Source organism: Phyllobates terribilis, unplaced genomic scaffold (genome assembly GCF_046119375.1).
Source record: "Phyllobates terribilis strain yellow unplaced genomic scaffold, ASM4611937v1 Scaffold_3__8_contigs__length_932513732, whole genome shotgun sequence".
NCBI classification, from domain to species: domain Eukaryota; kingdom Metazoa; phylum Chordata; class Amphibia; order Anura; family Dendrobatidae; genus Phyllobates; species Phyllobates terribilis.
The window spans coordinates 306,094,102-306,115,017 of NW_027362763.1; the positions used below are offsets into that span (position 1 = coordinate 306,094,102).

Sequence of the window (20,916 nt, forward strand, 5' to 3'; positions counted from 1 at the left end):
AATTGGAGGGCGTAACGGTGTACTGAGCCCAAGGACTAGCCAAAGGTGCGTCTCCCTCATTTCCATATGAAATAAAGTTTGATTTCTCTGCCACTAAAATTTATTATAAAAGTGTGACTTTTATAGAGGCCAAGTCCCTTATAGAAATGTTTAAGGAGTTTAATTTGCATTTTTGGTTGGGGACACTTACTATAAGTCCTGGACAACCTTTTCAATCCCTTCTGGATCAGCCATTCCACATATGCTTCACAGCAGAGCATCAATATAAGACCTTTACTTCACTCCATCAATATTCTCCCATTATCAGGGATATGGGACATAAAATCTCATTCATACCATGTCTCATTCCCATGATGATGCTTTACGTGTGCGACAAAATGCAATGGCCAGAGCTACTAAGAAGGGGAGTCTGTGTGCAGCATCATTGTGGTACATTGGGTGATGTACCTCCAGTCTGTCTGTCCTGCAAGGATATAAGATTTCTCTTGATTAATGAGGTTGTTGTCTTCATAGGAACAAAGCCGTACACCTTGAAAATGAGCTGGATCACTTTACCAAGATGTTCCTCAACCAGAGTAAGTGAGTGTGACGGATGTGACGGACACGTCGGACCTATCCATGCACCTAAAGATTGGTCTCCAGCACCTCCACTCATCTGGCAGAACTTTCTAGGAGTTGTGGAGGACCTAGCATGCACTTATGTGAGCTAATGGCATTACCTCCTGCTGGACATAACCACACTTGCTATAGATCTCAGTCTTTTGCAGAGGAGTCGGGTCATATTCACTTTTTTGCTACCAGAATATATTTCTTCATTGTTTTGTAAAGAAATGATTTGCATAAATGGAGATTTAAGAGAATATCAAGGTTTCCTTTAAATATTTATTTTAATATATACAGTGAGAGATGAGCAAAACTTTATATTCCTCGTACAAGTAAGTGGTAAAGGAATGAAGGATGACGGGGAACCCTCACCCCGCTTTTTTTTCTTTCCACCCTGGGTCACTCAGGTAGAACGGCTTCAATGTGCTGTTCCTAAACTCAAGCTTGTATCCGGTTACGGCAATGGTGGCTCCCACTTTCTGGCTACTATAGTGGGATCAATAATGGGATAAAGGAGATTGTTCAGTCTGTGGACACAACAAAAATTCTGCTGTCTATTGGAAATGCTGCGATCCTTTTCCGTTAGTGGAGTTCTCCTTTAAATACTGTAGACCGGAGTGGTAAATGACAGATGGCAGTATGTATGAGTCTGCGCCCGTCTGTCAGCAGCAGATTGCCTCCCACCCTCCTATGTAAAGGGTTATGTCCTTTCAGTAGCATGTAAAGAAGCCGCCTATTACAAGGGCTCTCCGCGGTCATCACCCGTTTACAGGTTTCCTACTCTTGCTGACATGTAATGATTTTCTGTACATTACATCTACTAATGTATATAGCGGTTTGTGACAAATAAAAGTTTTGTATTTCTCTCTAGTTATCATTGTGTATTTATTCACTACTTACACAGGGTGGTCAGTATGTGTGCAGATCTAGGGAAAAAGCTCGTCAAACCTTGTGTATCTGCCTTGGACATCATTGAGGGGTCCCTCATGGTTGACGAACTGGATCACTGCAGTCCACGTAAGGAAGCACTACCAATAATATTTACCAAAAAATGTGTGTAGTGTGAGTGTATTAATGTACTCATCTACCGCCACTTTCTCCAGTGTCCAGCACTATCCCCCTCCTCTTCTCAGTGGCGTCGCCGCTCTTCAGACTGTCCGTCTCACTGTGTGTGTGAGCCGGAAGTCTCTTTTACAGTGCCAGTCTATAGGGCCTCGTTCTGACACTCCATAGACTTAGAGTGCAAAAGCCATGCAGAACGCAGGTAATGAGCACAGAGTAGGAGGGCTTCTTAAAGAAAAACTAACAGGTCAGAGAGACAGAATTCTTATTGGTTGGTAGGTGATCAAATACTTATTTCATGCGATACAATGCCAATTGATGTAAAAATCATACAATGTGATTTTCTGGATTTCTTTTAGATTCTATCTCTCACAGTTGAATTGTACGTACGATAAAAATTACAGATCTCTCCATTCTTTGTAGATGGGAAAAAGTGCAAAATCGACAGTGTATCAAATACTTATTTTCCCACCTACATAGGAGTTTGGCATATTTGGGTAAGCTCCAGCCCATATACCACAGTCTATACTCAGACCATGATGGTCACCTGGGTGAAGCCAACCAAGAAGGGACAACATTAACATGTACTTACTACACAGTGGGTAATGAGATGTGGCAACTGCTCCCTGGATATATTTCTGGTAGTGAGTGCGCCATGTGATTAGGGTACATTAATGGGGTTGTCCGGTCATCTGTTATTGATGGCCTATCCACAGGATGTCATCCATCTCAGATGGGTGGGGTCCATGAGCCCCCCACCTATTCTAAGACCAGGATTCATACATCATAGCTCCGGTCAATGTGTAATGGCCACTGTCGGGAGCGGTCCTGCAGTGACACAGCTATACGTTGAATAGTGCTGCTCATTGTAGCCGACCGATCTTATAAAAGCTGATCGGTAGGAGTGTGGGATGTCAGACCCTCAGATTAGATATTGAGGCTCTAAAGCCATATTCACTAATGGTGGTCATACATATCAATTAGGCCAATCGACTGATAACTGCAGGATTGTCTGGTGACGACGGCGTTATCCTATACACATTTCATAGCATACTGGACACTGCAGGGGGTTATTCTGGCCATACATGTTCAGTGACGCAAAGGAAAAACAATTTATTAATACTAATTCCTACAATACAAACTTTGCTGAAAGTGGAGAACACCTTTATAATGCACCAGATTAATTATACTGGTTCATATTGTTTCTTAAATCTGCTGTATTTTAAGGCTGTCTAGTTTGAGTTGACATCACTATGGTTGGCTCATGAAGCTCTGCATAACCTCACCACAGATTGTCAGCTTTGTATACACTGTGCATAGGCAGAAAACTGCCAATCTGTGGTGGGAGTGGGATTATACAGAGCTCATGAATATGAAGGATTGCATAGCAGCAGGTTCACTAGTGATCACCTGATGAAACATTGATTTATCAAACCTACAGCAGCCCAATATGTGACAAATCACTGGAATCAGGGTCTCAATCTGAGAGCAGCATGATGTAGAGATAAAGTGGCAAAAACCTGGAGACAGTCCCTTTCAGCAATGGTGTTGTGAGCTACAACAGCACACAAATCAATAGTACAAACTAATATAAAAAGGGGAAGAAAATGAAAAATGCAAAACACCTTGAGTAACATTTTCAAAGCCCTAAAGATGCCAGAACAGCAGAACCCCCCCCCCCCCCCCACAGTGACCCCATTGTAGAAATTGCACCTCTCAATGAATTAATATACGGCTGCAGGGACTATTATGTAACATCCACGCCAGGCGTTTTTTGGTCTGGAGAATTGCAAATATACAGTTTAGTGCCCATACATTGTGCCCCCATATATTGTACCCAGCTTGTGCTTATGGTGATACGCACCCCATAAATTAAGTGCTCTCTCCCCACTACAATAATGCCAAACATGTGGCCGCTTACTGTGGTTTAGGCACAGTGGGGCTCAGAAGGAAGGGGACATATGGATTTGGGAACGCAGAATGCACTACATTTTACATGAGGGGGTGGGAGCCATGTCGCTTTTCAAGAGTCTTTGTTCTAGCACTAACGTGGGAACCCCTATATTTCTAGTGACAGATGACAGACCTGAGTGGGGGCTGGTTTTGTGCTGGATTAATTAGGGTTTTATTGGTAACATTTTGGGGTACTTAATATTTTTCGATCGCTTCCAGAATAAAGCTGGATCACCTTGTGTTCTACGCTGAGCACTTACATCGGGGTTTCCGTGTAAATTCCACCAAAATGCAATTCAGACGGAACCACCCACCATAATGAGGCAGATGGAGACACTTTCGAATACGTTTGGCTTCTGCTCCGGTGGTCTTCATCTTTTTAGGCGTGCACAGATCTTTGGTTGCCCCCACTTGTGCTCTAAAGAGATGCCTAAAATGATTGGATACTGCCGGAACACAGACAAGTTCAAAGTGACTCCATCTGCCTCATAAGTGAGTGGTTCTGTCGGGAATTTACACAAACCCCAATGTAAGCGCTCAACGGAGGATAACCGTGAGCTGAACCTTATTTTGATTTTTTTGGCGGTAGAATGAACGAATCGACAGCAGTAAAAGAATAGTTCTCATGTTTATTTTTGCACAGTTCCTCGTGAGGTATAAGTGATTAAGTGAATTTATTCTTAGTGTTGGTGCAATTACAGCGATACCAGATTTGTTTTTTTAAGTTTTGTTGCGATCACACAGTAAAAATGCTGGTTTATAAAAAGAGTAGTTATTTTCGTCGCTATATTCTGAGAGCTGTAACTATTTTTTTGTGAACAGAGCTAGATGAGGGCTTACTGTTTGCGGTACGAGGTGCAGATTTTTTTGGTACCATTTTGGGGCTCATAGTAACTTTTGATCTCTTTTTATTCAGATTTTTCAGACACAATGAACAAAAAACAGCAATTCAGTTATTGTTTTTACGCCATTCATCATGTGGTAAAAGTGATGACTGATTTGTTCGTCGGGTTGGTACGATTACAGCGATACCAGATTTATTTTTTTATGCTTTGCTATTTTTATAGACTAAAAACAATTGTTGCAGTGGCCTGTGCAGAGAAAATTGACCTATTTCTACATAGAGCTTAGAAGGATTCAGCTAGTCTGTTTTTAATCATGTGATGTCATAGACCTAATGGAGAGAAGAATTAACTGGGTAGAAGAGCAAAATGAGCAATTGGAAGTACATCTATAATATAACCGGGGATGCATGTCTGTCTGAAGCCTTTATAGACAGCGCATGCGCGACGCGCAGTCTGGCTCCAGACAGAAGACCGCATCCAGCCGTTACAGGTAAGAGGAGTGTATGTGCGCCGGAGATCGCGGTATGCGTAGACACTGAACGCATACCGCGATCTCGGGCACCATACTCAGATACTTACCTGACTGGGAGGAGTGTTGCCGCAGCGCCTCTCTTCGCCGGGACAGGGGTGAGACGTCGGATCGGCGCATGCGCATTAGCGCTATCCGGCACCATTTTACTAAAGACACATTTGAAGTGTCTTCAGCAAAATAGCGCCAGATAGCGGGGTGCTTCAGCGCCGCACTCCGCCCCCGGCAGAACAGGACACAGCAGCGTTGGAGCACAGGGAAGAAAGGCGAGTATAAGTGTTTATTCTTTTGTATGCGTGTACAGCGTGAAAGGGATGAGGGGGCCACACATTCCAGGATAGGATGGTGGATACAGGATGGGGGCAGCACATACCAGCATGGGAGACCATATACCAATAAAAATGCTCGCCACCCGGGCATAGAATGGGTTCAATAGCTAGTTGCTATATAATATGATTGCAATATATTAAGAGGATAAAAACATTGATGGAAGTTCTTTACATCACAGTGGCTGTCCAATAGATTATGGAGAAATTTGTGTCAATTTATAGGTTTCCCTAAAATCTAACTAACACACACGCACACGCACACGCACACACACACACACACACACACGTCACCCAGTAGCAAATGCCGAACTTGGGAGAGATGCAGTGAACACTTCTATTCCCATGCGCAACATTACTGAACACAGAGAGTAGCATTAGTAATTTAACTGAGGCGCTCTTCACATCTGCATAAGACGTCAGAACCCTTTGTTTTTAATTTGTAACCTGAAAGAATCTGTCACCAGGTTTTTGCTGCCCCATCAGAGCAGCAATGTATCATTTGCTGGTCTACTTCCTGCAGTTTTTATAAAAGTTCCTGGTTGCAGATCTAGCAGTTCTCCAAATACTTAGCTCTATACAAGTCATTAGTGCGACCACACTTAGAATACTGTGTACAGTTCTGGTCTCCGGTGTATAAGAAAGACATAGCTGAACTAGAGCGGGTGCAGAGAAGAGCGATCAAGGTTATTAGAGGACTGGGGGGTCTGCAATACCAAGACAGGTTATTACACTTGGGGTTATTTACTGTGGAAAAAAGAAGGCTTAGGGGTGATCTTATTACTATGTACAAGTATATGAGGGGACAGTACAAAGACCTGTCTACTGATCTTTTTACTCTGAGGCCTGAGACCGGGATAAGGGGGCATCTTCTACGTCTGGAGGAAAGAAGGTTTAACACTAGAACTACTGATGGAGTCATTTTGACTCCTTTCGTTTTTTATTTCTCTTCTGTGACTACATTTTTCAGAATTCCGGCTTGAAACTCGGTGACTTTTCCTCAAATATGATGTGAAAAAAGATTTTGTGAGAATAAATAATTTTGGTGAAAAATTTGCGCGTTTTTTTCAAAATTTACCAAGAACTACTGAAGGGAGTCATTTTGACTCCCTACTATATTTTGAGGTCCTTTTGTCACTAAATGTTGCTATAAAGTTTTGTGCATAATTTTTTCACTCTGTCTTATTTACCCTGATGTTCATATAGATGTAGTTCAATTTACATGTCAACTTTTCACATTTTCCTTGTGTTTTACCTGCTTGTATTACTGTGTAATGCTGAACAAAATAGCTTGTTTACTCTAGGCTCTTATCTTATGCTAATGAAGGGTGGTGTTTTTCTAAGGTCCTAGCAGGAGACAGTATTCTGGATAGTAACTTTACTTTCAGTTCAGCTGAAGAGACAAAGAGAACAGACGCAGACATACGAACTCTGAAGACTCATACAGGTATGAATTGTTATGAAATAGTTTAGCTGTCTGTCAACTGATTCAGCCCACCTACTTTTGAAGGTGGCAGAACAGTTATTTCTTTTAGTTTTCATTTCTATTTTTCAGCAGGGAACTATATAGAATTATGGAATTTGTGAGGAATATGGAGAGAAGACGTTTGATAAAGCCTCAGGATATTCTGGCTACTTTGCAATCCATACCGGAGGATGAATCGGAATCCGAATTGCAGGAACATGTATTTGATTCTGACAGTGATGAAGATTTCATTCCTCAGAACATATCAAGTGAATCTGAAGACTCAGAAGGAACAAATCCAGAAGGTAAGTAGTTATGTGTATTTATTTGTTCTTCCACACACTGAGTTAGGGCCTGTGCACACTAGCAGAATTCTGGCTGAATAGCCATCTGGATATTCTTGCCGCAATACAGGCCGTACCTGCCCGCTCATGCCTGAAGCTCCGCTCCGAACCCCGGGCTGGAGCCGCTGTCAGGGACAGCAGCGCTTGCTTACGCGCGAGCACGGCTCCGTCCCAGACAGCGGCTCCAGCCCGGGGTTCGGAGCGGAGCTTCAGGTATGAAACTCCGCTCTGTACCTGAGCGGGCAGGTACGGGCCGGATTGTGGTGAGAATATCCGGTCGGATATTCCGCCGCTAATCCAGCCAGTGTGCACGGACCCTTACAAAACAAAAATTCTAAATATTCATCAACTTTTTTACAGATATTCCAAGCACATCAACTGGGGATCGGGCTCATGCAGTTATGTTGCCTCGTGACCATCCTCCTGGTCGTGGACAGAAAAAAATCAGCAAAACGTCCCAGAAATGAAAGAACAACAGATAACGATGGCAGCGAAGGTAATGCAACAACAAACACCAGAGAAGGCGAATCTGAAGGAATACTAGTTTCAGCGGATGGTATTCAATGGAAACCTGTTGAAATTGGAGAACACTTGCCTGGTAGGCGTGACAGCCAAAATATTCTTCGAGAAGCACCTGGCCCTACAGGATACGCCAGAAGAAATATCATTATCGATAGTCCTTTGAGCGCATGGCATTTATTTTTTGATTCATATATATTGACACATATAAAGAACTGTACGCTTGCAGAAGCATGCAGGAACAATAATTTACAGTTTACTCTATCTGATGAGGAGCTAGATGCATTCATTGCGATATTCTATGCTCGTGGAATATCTGGCACGAACCGTCACTCGATTAGCAGTATTTGGTGTAATGACTGGGGAATACCGTTTTGCAAAGTGACAATGTCTAGGGACCGCTTTGTTGAAATTATGAGGTTTCTCAGATTTGATGAGAAATCTACTCGATCGGAGAGACTGCAAACGGACAAGTTTGCTCTATTTTCTACTGTGTGGGACAGGTTTATTGAAAATTGTATTGCGTGTTACAAACCTGGCCCATACATAACGGTGGATGAGCAACTTTTCCCAAGCAAAACTAGGTGTCCATTCACGCAGTACATGCCTTCCAAACCAGATAAATATGGCCACAAATATTGGCTAGCTGTTGATAAGAGGAGCAAATATCTGGCAAATGGCTTCCCTTATCTAGGCAAAGATGACACACGCCGTGCTGAGGACCGTTTAGCTGACCATGTGGTAATGAAGTTATTGGACCCGTTTTTGAAAAAAGGTCGCAATGTTACAACCAATAATTATTTTACTTCAGTAAAATTAGCTAAACAGCTAAAAAGCAAAGGAACAACCATCGTGGGAACACTGAACAAGATAAGGCGAGAAGTGCCTAAAGAAATAAAATCCATGAAAGAGGAATTGTACAACACTAAAGTGTTTAGAAATGAAGACAATTTTACACTTACAGTATATCAAGGAAAGCCCAACAAAAATGTTGTCATTTTGAGTTCCGTCCATCCAGATGTTGTTGTTGTGTCTGATTCCGCTAAAAAAACGGTAAAGTTTTACAATGAAACAAAATATGGAGTAGATGTAGTGGATCAGATGGCACGAAAATATACCACACGAACATGCACAAGGAGATGGCCTGTTCATGCATTTGAAAATGCCTTAGACTTTGCGGGTATAAATGCATGGATAATATTCAAGGAGATTACCCACCAAAAAATGTCACGCAAGGCATTTTTGCAAACGCTTGTGAGAGAGTTGAGTGGTCCTTATGTCACAGATAGGGAAAAGGGTTCCACGTCCCAAGTTTCTACATGCTCAGAAGTGATGGTTCAAACAAAATTTTGCCAGATCAAAGAAAAGTGCAAGAAAAATAGATCTGTCGGAAATTGTAAGACTTGTGGTAAGTCTTTGTGTGGGCAATGTACTGCCATAAATCAAAGGCAATGCCTAAAATGCTTAACACCAAATGTTTAGAAGGTGAATTCTGCACCATATTTTCATTTTTATGCTCCTCCACCTACATTTTCTCTGCTTTTTGTTCTTCAGTTGTTGTTTATATGTGTGCACTTGAATAAAAAAAGTTTGAAAAACGTCTATTATAATTATTGTTATTTTCTGTAGAAAAATAAGAAAAGCAGAAAAAAAAAAAAACAATCAAAAGCATTACTGTTGGATCTCACAATAATACATTACAAACAATATAATTATTAATAAATAACCACAAATGAAACTCTAAAAATAAACGAAAACAAGCAAGGAGTCAAAATGACTCCTTTCAGTAGTTCTAGGCGGGGTCACGAGTCCAGTAGTCCTAGTGTTAATCATAATCACAGATGCGGATTCTTTACTGTAAGAGCAGTGAGACTATGGAACTCTCTGCCGCATGATGTTGTAATGAGTGATTCACTGTTAAGATTTAAGAAGGGCATGGATGCCCTTCTTGAAAAGTATAATATTACAGGTTATATATACTAGATTCCTTGATAGGGCGTTGATCCAGGGAACTAGTCTGATTGTCGTATGGAGTCGGGAAGGAATTTTTTTCCCCAGTGTGGAGCTTAGTGTTTGCCACATGGTTTTTTTTTGCCTTCCTCTGGATCAACATGTTAGGCTATGGGTTGAACTAGATGGACTTAGTCTTCCTTCAACCTTAAAAACTATGTTACTATGTTACATAGTGGCGCAGAGCTCATGAATATGGAAGACTACATAACAGCAGGTTTACTAATACTTTATTGATAATCTCCTGCTAATAGAAAAGTGATTTTATCAAAACTACAGCAAGCAGCCAGTGAGACATTGCTGGAATCGGTATCTCTGCTTCTCAAATTAGGAAGCAAAAACCAGGTGACAGATTCCCTTTAAAGGGGTAGTTCAGGTTTAGGGAACAAGAATGCAGTCACTGACCGCAGACTTGTGAATCCTCACAGCACACAGTGCACACTGTCAGGCTTCTCCCTGGCACCAGGAGTGGGCGGGTGCGTAACCCCAGGTATGTGATTTTCACACATGGGGAGACATGCACGGCCTTGCTGAATACAAATGAATTGCGTGAGGCTGGACAGTCGCAATGTGAAGTGGAAGTATGCAAAATTGCATATTTGCAGTCACAAGACCCTCGGTCCCAGAGAATCCTGACAGCGCGCATACTGCACACTGTGAGGACTTACAGGTCTGCAGCTCCAAGCCTAGAAAACCCTTTAACACTGCATGCAGGGATCCCATCTAAACTACAAATGCAAATAGCAAAGCTCTGTTCACACATCTGCTTTTATGATGCGTTTGGGGCACAAATATGGAAAGGTTTAGTTACAGGAGCCATTCACTTGACTCAGTTTTTAAGTTTCCTGAAAAGCATCGATTCCATCTGTTTGTGTAATTTGCATAAGTGTTTTGTCCGGCAAAAAAAAACACAAAAACCTTTGTTTAAACGATTGTCATCAGTTATGTTTTCTGTATATTTTTAGCACTGCGCATGTCCAGGACACAAAGGGGCGCTCGGAGGCCTCTCTAGTAAAATTGGAGCAAACAGATACAAAAACTTGAAGGAAAAGAAAACTATAGAAGTGCACATATAGGGGAGAATCTCAATATAGGAGATAACGCAAGATGGCTTTGAGAGACAACCACTGTAGAGGTTTCTGCCATCTTCCGCTGCCCGTGGCTGAGGGAGCAATTCCACCAGATAAAATCACTTTAAAGTTGGCTGCTCTGCTGGAAAGAAGTATCTTGCTGCGGTAATATTTCAAGGATCTGCATTGTCCAAACTTTGAAACAGATCAAATAGAGAAGAAAAAAAAAATGCCAAACAAACGTGAATATAGTCGAGCACTGGTGGCTTCTGTTGTAGTAAAATGCTGTAGGCCAAGGAGAAACATGGAGTGGAGTGTTTATAAGGAGCAGTGCGCCCCCTACTGTAGAATGAAGGACACTAGCAGTTTCCCGACTGGCAGCAGCCATGTATGGTTATATGATCAATAGGCTCCTTGGTGATCTAATGCCCCCTTGTGGAGGATCCTCTGCTGTGCACCTTCAGACTAGACAATTGGCACAGACAACGCAGATCTGGTTAAAAGCACTTGTTTATTGGTTACAATATCAATTCATGGCAACATATCGGTTTCACTGAGCCACTGTACAAATACAAAGAAAAAAAATCAATTGTGGAAAAATATAAACAAAACGTTTATAGCAAGTGATTATTTCACAGGGAAATCTTTTATACAACAGCGACTGTTATAAAGGGAGAGAGAAAGAAAAAAAAAGCATGGCACGTCCCTGGTTTTTAATTGGCTTAAAACCTTTAAGACAGTTCTTAATACATACACGATCCAAAAGGCAGTGCAGAATTAATTCAGAATCCATATTTATAAAGCCTTTTGTCAGCAACACATGAGTAAAAATGTTATAAAATGAATGTGCGAGAGTCGTCCTCCGGGAAAGTGTAGATATATATTACAGCAACTAAACAATGTCTCCTCGAAAGCAACTAAACCTTGGACTTCTAGGGATAGAAAGTGTAAGAACAAACATGTAAAAGATGCTTTTTTTTTTTTTTTTTTTTTTTTTTTTTCTCCTTTTTTAACCGTTTTTTCCCCCTCCCCAGAATGGAGAAACACACAGGATAAAGCACCACTATGTAAAGAAAGCAATAAAAGGCCGTAAAGATCTAGAGCTACTCTCCACTGAAGTCCAGATGAACCTGAACCCTAGCACACTGTGTGGTAGAAGAATCTGTGAGGCACATGTAATGTGTTTATCAGGTTATATCAATCAGTAACACTGTTTGCACATATTACCATACGACACTGCATTAAACATTCTGCATGGATTTTATACAACCAGCAATTGGATAAAAAATAGAAGAGAGACGAGGCAGATGGGACCTCGAAACTTAGGAAGAGATTTCACTAGCATGCATGCCAGAGTATGTATACAAGGTGCGCCATTAGCCCATGCTTCGTTACTTGCACATACGCAGTCGACCATTGGGGTAAAGCCCACTGGAGCATGGACAGTATTCATCTGCAGCCACCAGAAGGTGTGGATACAGTACTTCAGTCTCCATGGGAAGGGTCTTTCATTAGAGAGGTGGAATGTAATGGAGAGCAGTTTATGGACTGCACGGACTACAGATCCACTCAGGACAGAGAAGACCACTTTCTCTCCTTTGCCCATGTGGAAGAAGCAGGGGGTCTTTTCAGATGGGACTGTAAGACACCGTTAGATCAAGGCCCAGTGCAGGGAAATGGCACAGTCTAGCTTGGCAATTACACATGGGGTGACCAATGCCTTGAAGCACAGCATAGAGGGTAAGGGACACCAATTTTTTTGTTTACAGGCTGATGTTCCTTTACTCCAAAATAGTTACTTAAAAATGTACCAATCTGTGCTGAACGCTGGGTCAACCATGCTGTGGGATAACCCCCAATTCGCTAATACAAGGATGTGACCGACCTCACCCCCAATGAGTGACACTACATTCCCACTAAAAGGTTCGAGCTGCCCCTGCTACGACAGGTGTAAGGGCAAGGTGAACCGTCGACAGGCGCAGGCTCGCACCCGGACCATAAGAAGGCGACGAGTAAACAGAAAAAGGCAGGCAAATAAAATGCATTACAGTTGGCGTTAATATAAAGGGCTAAATATTGGCACATTGTGAATCCCCCCCCCCCCTCTAAATTTATGAAAAAAAAAAAACATCAGAACAAGAACAATTTGTCGGTGTCGACATCTCACAAGAGCGGTAGGTGGGTACCCGGGTGATCTACAGAAGATACTATACCCAACAGATACTACACCTGGCACAGTTAGTGTATTCAACGGGAAATTAGAAATTCATTGTATCAGCGTGCCCAATGTCTCACATTCACCGGACTAATAAGAGAAAAAGGAAATGGTGCCCCGGTTATTAGCTGGCAACGTACAAGACCTGATCATACAGAATCAGATTTCCCAAACTCCCCGCTGCGTCCCCTCGTAAACAGATCTACCCATGTAATGTGGGAATTGGGGGCTGCAGGCGGACTTTGCAGCGTGGTTAAGTGCACTGACATGGCCGTACACATCACGTCGTGTGCTGAAGTCTGTTTGGTCTCAAAAAGTTGTGCTCAAAGGGAACACCATTGTGGTCAGAACGCCTCCCGCTCCTTCAGTGACAAAAAAATAAAGATGACGGGAAAAGTGAACGATGCAAGAGAATACTGGATCCCACACTCACAATTTGGTCCTTCATACTGAATACTTGTGCATGGCGATGTGTCCGACTGCTAATTATTGGCACTTTTAGGAAACGTGACACAAGGCACAGTGCATCATCACACGGGTGATCTACGGTGACCATGCACTGTCACCTGCCCACGGGACACGTCCTGGCCAGAGGAAGGTGGATTCCCAAATAACGTGCCTGCCACTACCAATAAAGTCCCAATACTGAAGGGCCAGCTGATTTGGCACTGGACATAAGGTTGGGAGGGGTGGGGGGGTAAAGTAAAAATGTATTCCTTTATCAAAAATGGATTCTATTTATCGAGCAGCCCATGATCATGCATTTGCCTACGGAGGCCGACATGTTGGATTTAACAGAGCCTAGAGGTCTGCAGACTTTGGGGGGGCATTTGTGCCGCTACATTAAAGGGGTGTTGGCTGTACATGTATACAAAGAATCGATGGATTACAACACAAGCTCATCAGTCCACCGTGTCTATAGGGGGCTACAGTATAGGATGGTCGGTGGTCTCCATCTACAGGACAGGAATACGAGGTCTCCCTAGAGACTCAAGTTTTCCATTTTTGGATTTATCTGATCGTTCTTAATCATCAGGTCATTGGGATAAAAAAATAAATAAAAAAATTCAAGTGTGTTTTTTCTTTTCAGTGCAGGTAGATGGAAAGTTTAGCAATTTACATTAGTGCATTCAAGTCAGGAACTGGAATAGTAGATTGGATTTTCCTGCATGTTCCTTGTCCTGCACAATGGCCTCAGTACATCACACCAGAGTCTGTCCCATCATGCTGCATTATGCCTGACAATATATAGGGGGTGAGGGAGTAGTGAGCAAGGTTACAAACTGGCCTGCCTACACGTGAAGATATACTACAACTGTATGGATACAAGTACAAAGCAATGACTTCATTTCATCCACAGCAAGTTCACAAAGAAAATAAAAAGGAATAAAAAAAACGACAATCAAGTATATTTATCACTAAACTATTGTGGCGTTCAAAAAAAAGCTACAATTCATATTCTTTAAATAAAAAAGGCATTATTTCATATGTTTTTTTTCTGTTTTTTTTGTGTGTTTTTTTACATACAAACATTACATGATCGGCTGCTATAGTGTGTACATTCAATTATGTACAAAAATAATAAAAAAAAGAAAAAAAAAATATATCAGTACAGACTCAGCAGACTTGAGCACAAAGCAGAAATCTTTTAACCGTGTGGCTGCTGTAAAGGTCTTCTAGACATAACCGACTTTTCTAGCAGCAAAAGGGTTAAAACAACTTAACCAAACCACAAAATAAAGACTGGCTCCTAGACTCTTGGTCACCATGATCCTGTGTGCTAGCCCCTTTAAATAGTCACCAATGCTCTTCCCCCTTTGAACCCTTATGACTTCACTTGATTTTTACTAGTTTTAAAGAAAGCCTTTTTTTGTGTAATAATAATCAGTGAATAGAAAAACTTCACCTGCAAATACAAGGTAGAAATGTTATTATTTCACAGCTATAGGCTGCAGCATTGACCTCTCCAGATCTCGGTGGAGAATTTACAAGATCATTCATCTTTGCCCAAGTTAATTCCAGATTCTGAGAAAACTGTCCCAAGACCCTGTAGCTACAGCCATGCCATCATCGGTTACACCTAAACAGCTCACGCGGTTATCGTGACCAGCGAGGACCCCTGCGGAGACAGAACAGACACGGCAAGTTTACACGCAGTGCAGCGGGCTTCACATGGGGGCAAGTCAGTGGGCTCAGAGGTCCCAAAAAATATCATTACCTCCTATTGTGTCACCAGATGTTGCAATACAACTGCCACATTGTTAAACAGATCTTAGACCTGATAAGGCTGGTGTACTTACAGTTTCCATCAAAAATTATTCAACCCATATTGCAAGTTAGGTTGATCAGCAAAATTTACAAACTTTATGCTTTTTGTAATAGACAAGAACAATATAAAATTGCTCAACACAACATAAGTGGGATCTTCAACGTCGCTGGAATCAGGCTCTCTGTCTCTACATTATGCTGAAAAAACCTGGTGAGAGATTCCCTTTAAAAAGGGACTGTCAGCACAGAATGACTCTTCAAACTAAGTCCCACCGCTCCGTGCTCCACGACAGGGCCAATCCTTTATATACACCTTCCCACCTGCTTGTTGTCAATCAATCTCAACCCCCCTCTGACAGCTCTGGCTTCATAGAGCAGAGAAAGGTGGAGATAGATGAAAAACCGCTTGATCTGTAAGCAGATCTGATCAGATTAATATACACTCGTGGGAAATTGTATTTTATTCATTGATATCCCTCGGGAGATATGAGGTATACCCCATGATGAAGAAGTATACATCAACAAGCGAAACGTGCGTCGGGGGACAGTTCCTTTCCTGGATGGCTTCTTGTTTGGTGCCTCTAATTGGTATGTTTTGTTCTGACCAGAATATCCATACTTCTTTACAGAGATTTGTCCACCATATGTTGGGGACTATGATGTTTAGGATCTCAAAGAATGAGATTCTGTCAGTATGTATATACTATATTCACCCATAAAGACTTGAACATTGTCTTTTGGTTACTATGTCAAGACTATCAAATGTTTAATGTGAGTCTTTTCCCATGAGATCTTTTGACCCCAGACATTTTTGCGGGGATAATTTCTACATACTGTTCTTATTTTATTAGTATACACAATTACAAATTGAAAATGACATGTTTTTCATATTTGAAGCATTTAAGACTCCAGCTTTCCTCTCTTTTCTAATGTTCCTATATGGAGTTGCTTCCTGAGTCAGTTGGGGCAAACTAGTAGTTGTCCTTACATGACCATATAGTTACTATGCACCTAGTGGATTTTGGTTTAATAATTTACTTTACGCTCCACCTGATTCCATTCTTAATTTTGTGACGGAAACATAAATGGACTGACCCCCACTTGAATGACAAGATTTCTGAAGCACAATACAAGTACAGAAAAAAGCGATACGCTGCATCGTTCAGCGGGGACGTCCGCAAACACTTACCTGCTCTTTCACCTTTCAAAGTGTCCCACACATTGCAGTTGAAGTCATCATAACCGGCTAGTAACAGGCGCCCACTTTTTGAGAAAGCTACGGATGTGATTCCGCAGATGATATTGTCATGAGAATACATCATCAGCTCCTGGTCCGCACGCAGGTCAAATAGCCGGCAAGTTGCATCATCAGATCCAGTGGCGAAGGCATGGCCATTGGGGAAAAACTGAAATGCAGAACGTTAGGAGATTGGAAGTAATAACAGATATTAAAATCCAATTTCTACAATTAGGCAATTGGAAGTGGAACATATGTATAAGTGTCAAACTCTTGGCCCGTGGCCCAAATCTGGTCCGCAGGGTGGTTATATTTGGCCAGCGACACAAAAACCGCCACCCCTATGTGGGCCCATTATTCTGTATGGAGGACTAGGTAGATAGGACATGTGAACAGCCCCATAGAACTCATGCCTAGTGTAGTTATCCATAAAAACACAGATTGCATACGGTTTCTAAGAACAGATGTCTGAATGAGCCACAAGTATGGGAAAGAGCAGCGAGCCATCATCTGAACAATGTCTAATACTGTCAACCAAACAGCAAAGGAGAGAAGAAAATATGGAAAGTAAAATCTCAAAATATATCCATTTCCGCTTTCCCATTGTGATGTGAAGGTCTGGTACTAGTGATGTATATACTGAATGTCAGATGGGGTCAGGGCTGGCCTTATTTTGGGGTATACCAGCCAGATCGTGATACTTACGCAGACTGCATTGATATCAGAAACGTGGCCAGTAAAAGACTGCCTGCACATGCCATCACGAATATCCCACAGCTTAGAGGAAGCATCACAAGCACCGGAGACGAAAGTCCTCATGTCAGGGCTCAGGGACAAGCTCATTACGTCCCCGGTGTGTCCTGTAAAGGTCGTGGTCTGCTGTCCGGTCTCTATATCCCACAAAGCACTGGAAAAGATAAATATACATATATAGACGGGTGCGTATGAATATAGCATATGTACACACACTGTAGGGAAAGTGCTTCATATGACCGGTACCTCCGCCAGGTGCCTATATAATCATGTATGTTCTAGAAATACCAAAAGTTACTCCCAGTGCGATCACCGATAGCCATGAACTAGGTACAACAGCGAAGCATACAGCTCAGCGGGAGAAATTTGTACCCATCCACTACCCCCACCCTAAACAAAGCTACTTGCCCAAAAGGTCTGTGATGTAACATGCACTACAAGTACCAGCATACCCAATTTAGCTCAGCATTATAAAAATCTGGTGCCGGATTGAACGGATTGGCAAAAGGATATGGATTCAATCAAAACAGCGCCTAGTAGGCTGGAAAAGTGACCACCACCCACCCCACACCATTCAGACACTTAGAATATGAAGACAATCCATGAAATCTCGGCGGCCATCATCGGAATTCACCTCAGATGTAGTGAGCCCAAACCGGATCATGACTAGGTGCTACAAGGATCTCATAGGATCGATCACTAATGGATACAAATCTTTTGTGATATTGCTTCTTCAATATTTACCAGGTTGTGTCCCCGGAGCTTGTGACGATCTGGTTGTCATCTAGAAAGCGGCAGCATGACAGGTATCCTGCAATACAGAAATGATGGGTAAATTACAACTAAGGCCTCCAGCAATGAGGGATAACCCTCATCATAAGGAGGAGTCAAACAAAGCCCACCACAGCCGCGTATGCAGCACACTATGTGGCAGACAAACCGGATCACCAATAATAGTTCTAAAAGGAAATCAATTCCCACTAAAGGTGCACTTGCAGGAGTTCAGCTGGCACACTCATGGATACATTTGCAGACCACTGGCAGAAACAGATCTCGGCGTTGTTCATACACATGCAATTGACAAAAACGCTAGAATTGCCAATCATCTACCCATAAATCTCAATGTCTATGGCCAGATTTGCTGCGAATGCAAACCATTATCTGGAAAAGGAGCATTACACCTTAGAGAGCAGCCAGCTGATCGCTGGTTTGGCCGACAGATGGTTCTCCTGACCCCAGCATGGTCATACATGTTCTCATAGGGAGAGGGGAAGAAGCCACAGACGGTCATAACTGGCCGCTGCTTATCCACTGCAGGATCAATGGTGGTCTGTCCAACGTTCATCAAATGTGTATGACCACTATAAAAAAAAGCTCCATACACAATAAACTAAAGTCAGTTGAGCCCGCCAATACCAGAAGGCTCTGCTGTCAGTCCAATGTACGGGGGTGGCTTCTCAAAACCCCATGATCGAGGATGATGGCAGAGATGAAAATTTGGAATGTCGTATTTCAGACTGCTGATCCTTTGGTTTTTGGTGCGATAATCCACCAACAGGGTGGTGTGGAACTGGCAGTGGCTCCCTTATAGAGGGCACAGGAGCGCTCCTGTGTATGGAAGAGTCAAGAGAAAGCAGTCAGCCAAACTATGGTCCAGCCAGCAGCGATCTACTGTGAATGGCAACATTAGGAAGCTCTTCACTGTTGAAGAGCCACAACAGAAAGACTTCCTTACATTAAAAACGGGAACGAGAGGCAGCATGTATCAGGAGCGGCTGCATGATTTCTGCCAGGTGTGGCTACTTTAAAAGCTGCCACGGACTGAGCCGCACTGGTGACTATTCGAAAAAGTCAGTCCCCAGCGGCTTCTCCCCACCCGCTGCCAGTGACTGACCAGTCTCCCCCTAAACATGTGCAATGGGAGACATGTCACTCAATGGAAAGTGCTGGGCAAAAGCCCGCAGGGACCTGCTTGTCCAATTAGTTGACCTGCGGCTTTTACAGTATGTTTTTTCTTTGAAGCACACTGCATTTTGCAGTCGAACACAAGGCTGTAATCATACATCCAATGTCGGACAGATGATGCACGTGGAACAGGAATCACATATCGGCTTAAAAGGGCTTGTCCACTAAACATGAATTACCTATGCACAGAATAAGTGGCAAGTGTAGGCCCACAACAGGTCCAAATGCTGGAAGCCCCACGAACGTCTCAAAGTTCCCTTTCTGAATGGAGCAATAGTCCACAAGTGTAACCACATTCTCTACAACAGTAATGGGTGGGGGTCCCACAACAATCATCATACATTGTCCAGTGTATAGGCGATTTATGAGATTTGTATCCACACACCAGAATCTTATGGCACTTTCCACAGAATATTCCCAAATTGTCTCCCCTGTGGAATGTGCACCCTCCTATAGACTGCGGGACTCAGTGTATGCCATAAAGCGCTAAGGTTACCCCCATCATCAGCTTTTCAGAATAGAATTAGAAGGCGACGTTACAGTTGTGTTTATGCCTAAGGTGGGCACAACCAAGCCCACCATCGACAGCTGGACAGAGATGGGTCACAACTCATGTCACCATGCACATAACGCTTCCTATAGGAAACTAGGAGATCAGCTTCACTGAGCTTCCAACACAAAGAAATTAATGTTTAAAAAAAAAAAAAAAAAAGGCACAGAAACATGACAAGAGGTTGGGCTTATATGACGGAGACTTATTCAGTGTACTGTTCCTATGAACTTGGCCAAACATCTAACAGGCGTAATTACAGTGTAATCCCGGACCTTGTGCAGGAGAAGCAGCGGGGCACGCTGCCATCATGGCATTTAGTACCTGTGTGTCCTGGCAGCTCTCGACTCACTCGCACGTTTCCTTCTCTGGTTTTCAAGTTGTAAATGGAGCAGATATTGTCTAATCCTCCACAAGCTACGTAGTTTCCAGATGGCGCGTAAGCACAAGTCATCACCCAGGAGGACCGCAGAGGAATGGCGTGCATCTACAGGAAGCAAGAGAATTACCAGACAAACCAGACACAGAACAAAAAGACAAAGCTGGAGACGTAATCAACTTTTCTTGTACTAGGAATAGGAGACTTCTAGCAGAGATTGCACCTTAGTGACCTACAGAGGTTATCCCACACCCCCAAGATAGGTGAGAAGTGTTGGATTTTAGCAGGAGGAGTCCCTGTGTGATTACAGTGGCTGAACTTACTGTAGCTCTGACAATATAGTCTATTATTCCCCCTCTTACAGTAATTATGTGCCCACCTAGAATCGTAGTCTGCTCCTGTTCCCAGTGCCAGTCCGGTCCTATTCTGAGCCATGGAGCAACAGTTTATACCACGGCTCACACGGTCATGTCTAGGGACCAAAAGTTACTTTCTCTAAGTAACCCTAGAGAGATGATCTGCGAGTCTCAGATTTATTAAGGGAGACTGACTTCTGGTCCATAGAGAGCCGAATGGTCTGAATTGCAGTCATGTGGTTCAGAAAATGATCAGAAAACACTGGGGATGGGAAGTAATTTAAAAAGAAACCTGTCGAATAAAAAACAGCTACACAGTATTTACCTACAGTCATGGTGGTATTCTGCATGTAAATACCAATTAACCCCCTAGTGACAGCCTATTATTATAAGTAGCGGGCTCTGGAGCTGAGCCTGCTCTATGCGGCACAAGTGTCCGCTGTGTTACTTATCCGGCACTTGACAAT

At 42.7% G+C, this 20,916-nt stretch overlaps 2 protein-coding genes across 7 annotated transcripts in view; one reads left to right on the forward strand and one right to left on the reverse strand.

Moving 5' to 3' along the window:
- Positions 1-1,473, forward strand: part of MFN1 (mitofusin 1) — a 45,430-nt gene extending 43,957 nt beyond the window's left edge. For both annotated transcript variants that reach the window (XM_073674947.1, XM_073674945.1), the window contains exon 18: positions 514-1,473. In XM_073674947.1, coding sequence (XP_073531048.1) covers positions 514-583 — 70 coding nt within the window. In that variant the 3' untranslated portion in view covers positions 584-1,473. The remainder of the gene's footprint in view (positions 1-513) is intronic.
- Positions 1,474-11,218: 9,745 nt separating this feature from the next.
- The window catches only part of GNB4 (G protein subunit beta 4), a 126,698-nt gene continuing 117,000 nt past the window's right edge, over positions 11,219-20,916 (reverse strand). For all 5 annotated transcript variants that reach the window (XM_073674954.1, XM_073674955.1, XM_073674956.1 and 2 more), the window contains exons 6-10: positions 20,039-20,201; positions 17,944-18,010; positions 17,152-17,353; positions 16,399-16,615; positions 11,219-15,060 (exon numbers count right to left, since the gene is read on the reverse strand). In XM_073674954.1, coding sequence (XP_073531055.1) covers positions 14,954-15,060; positions 16,399-16,615; positions 17,152-17,353; positions 17,944-18,010; positions 20,039-20,201 — 756 coding nt within the window. In that variant the 3' untranslated portion in view covers positions 11,219-14,953. The remainder of the gene's footprint in view (positions 15,061-16,398; positions 16,616-17,151; positions 17,354-17,943; positions 18,011-20,038; positions 20,202-20,916) is intronic.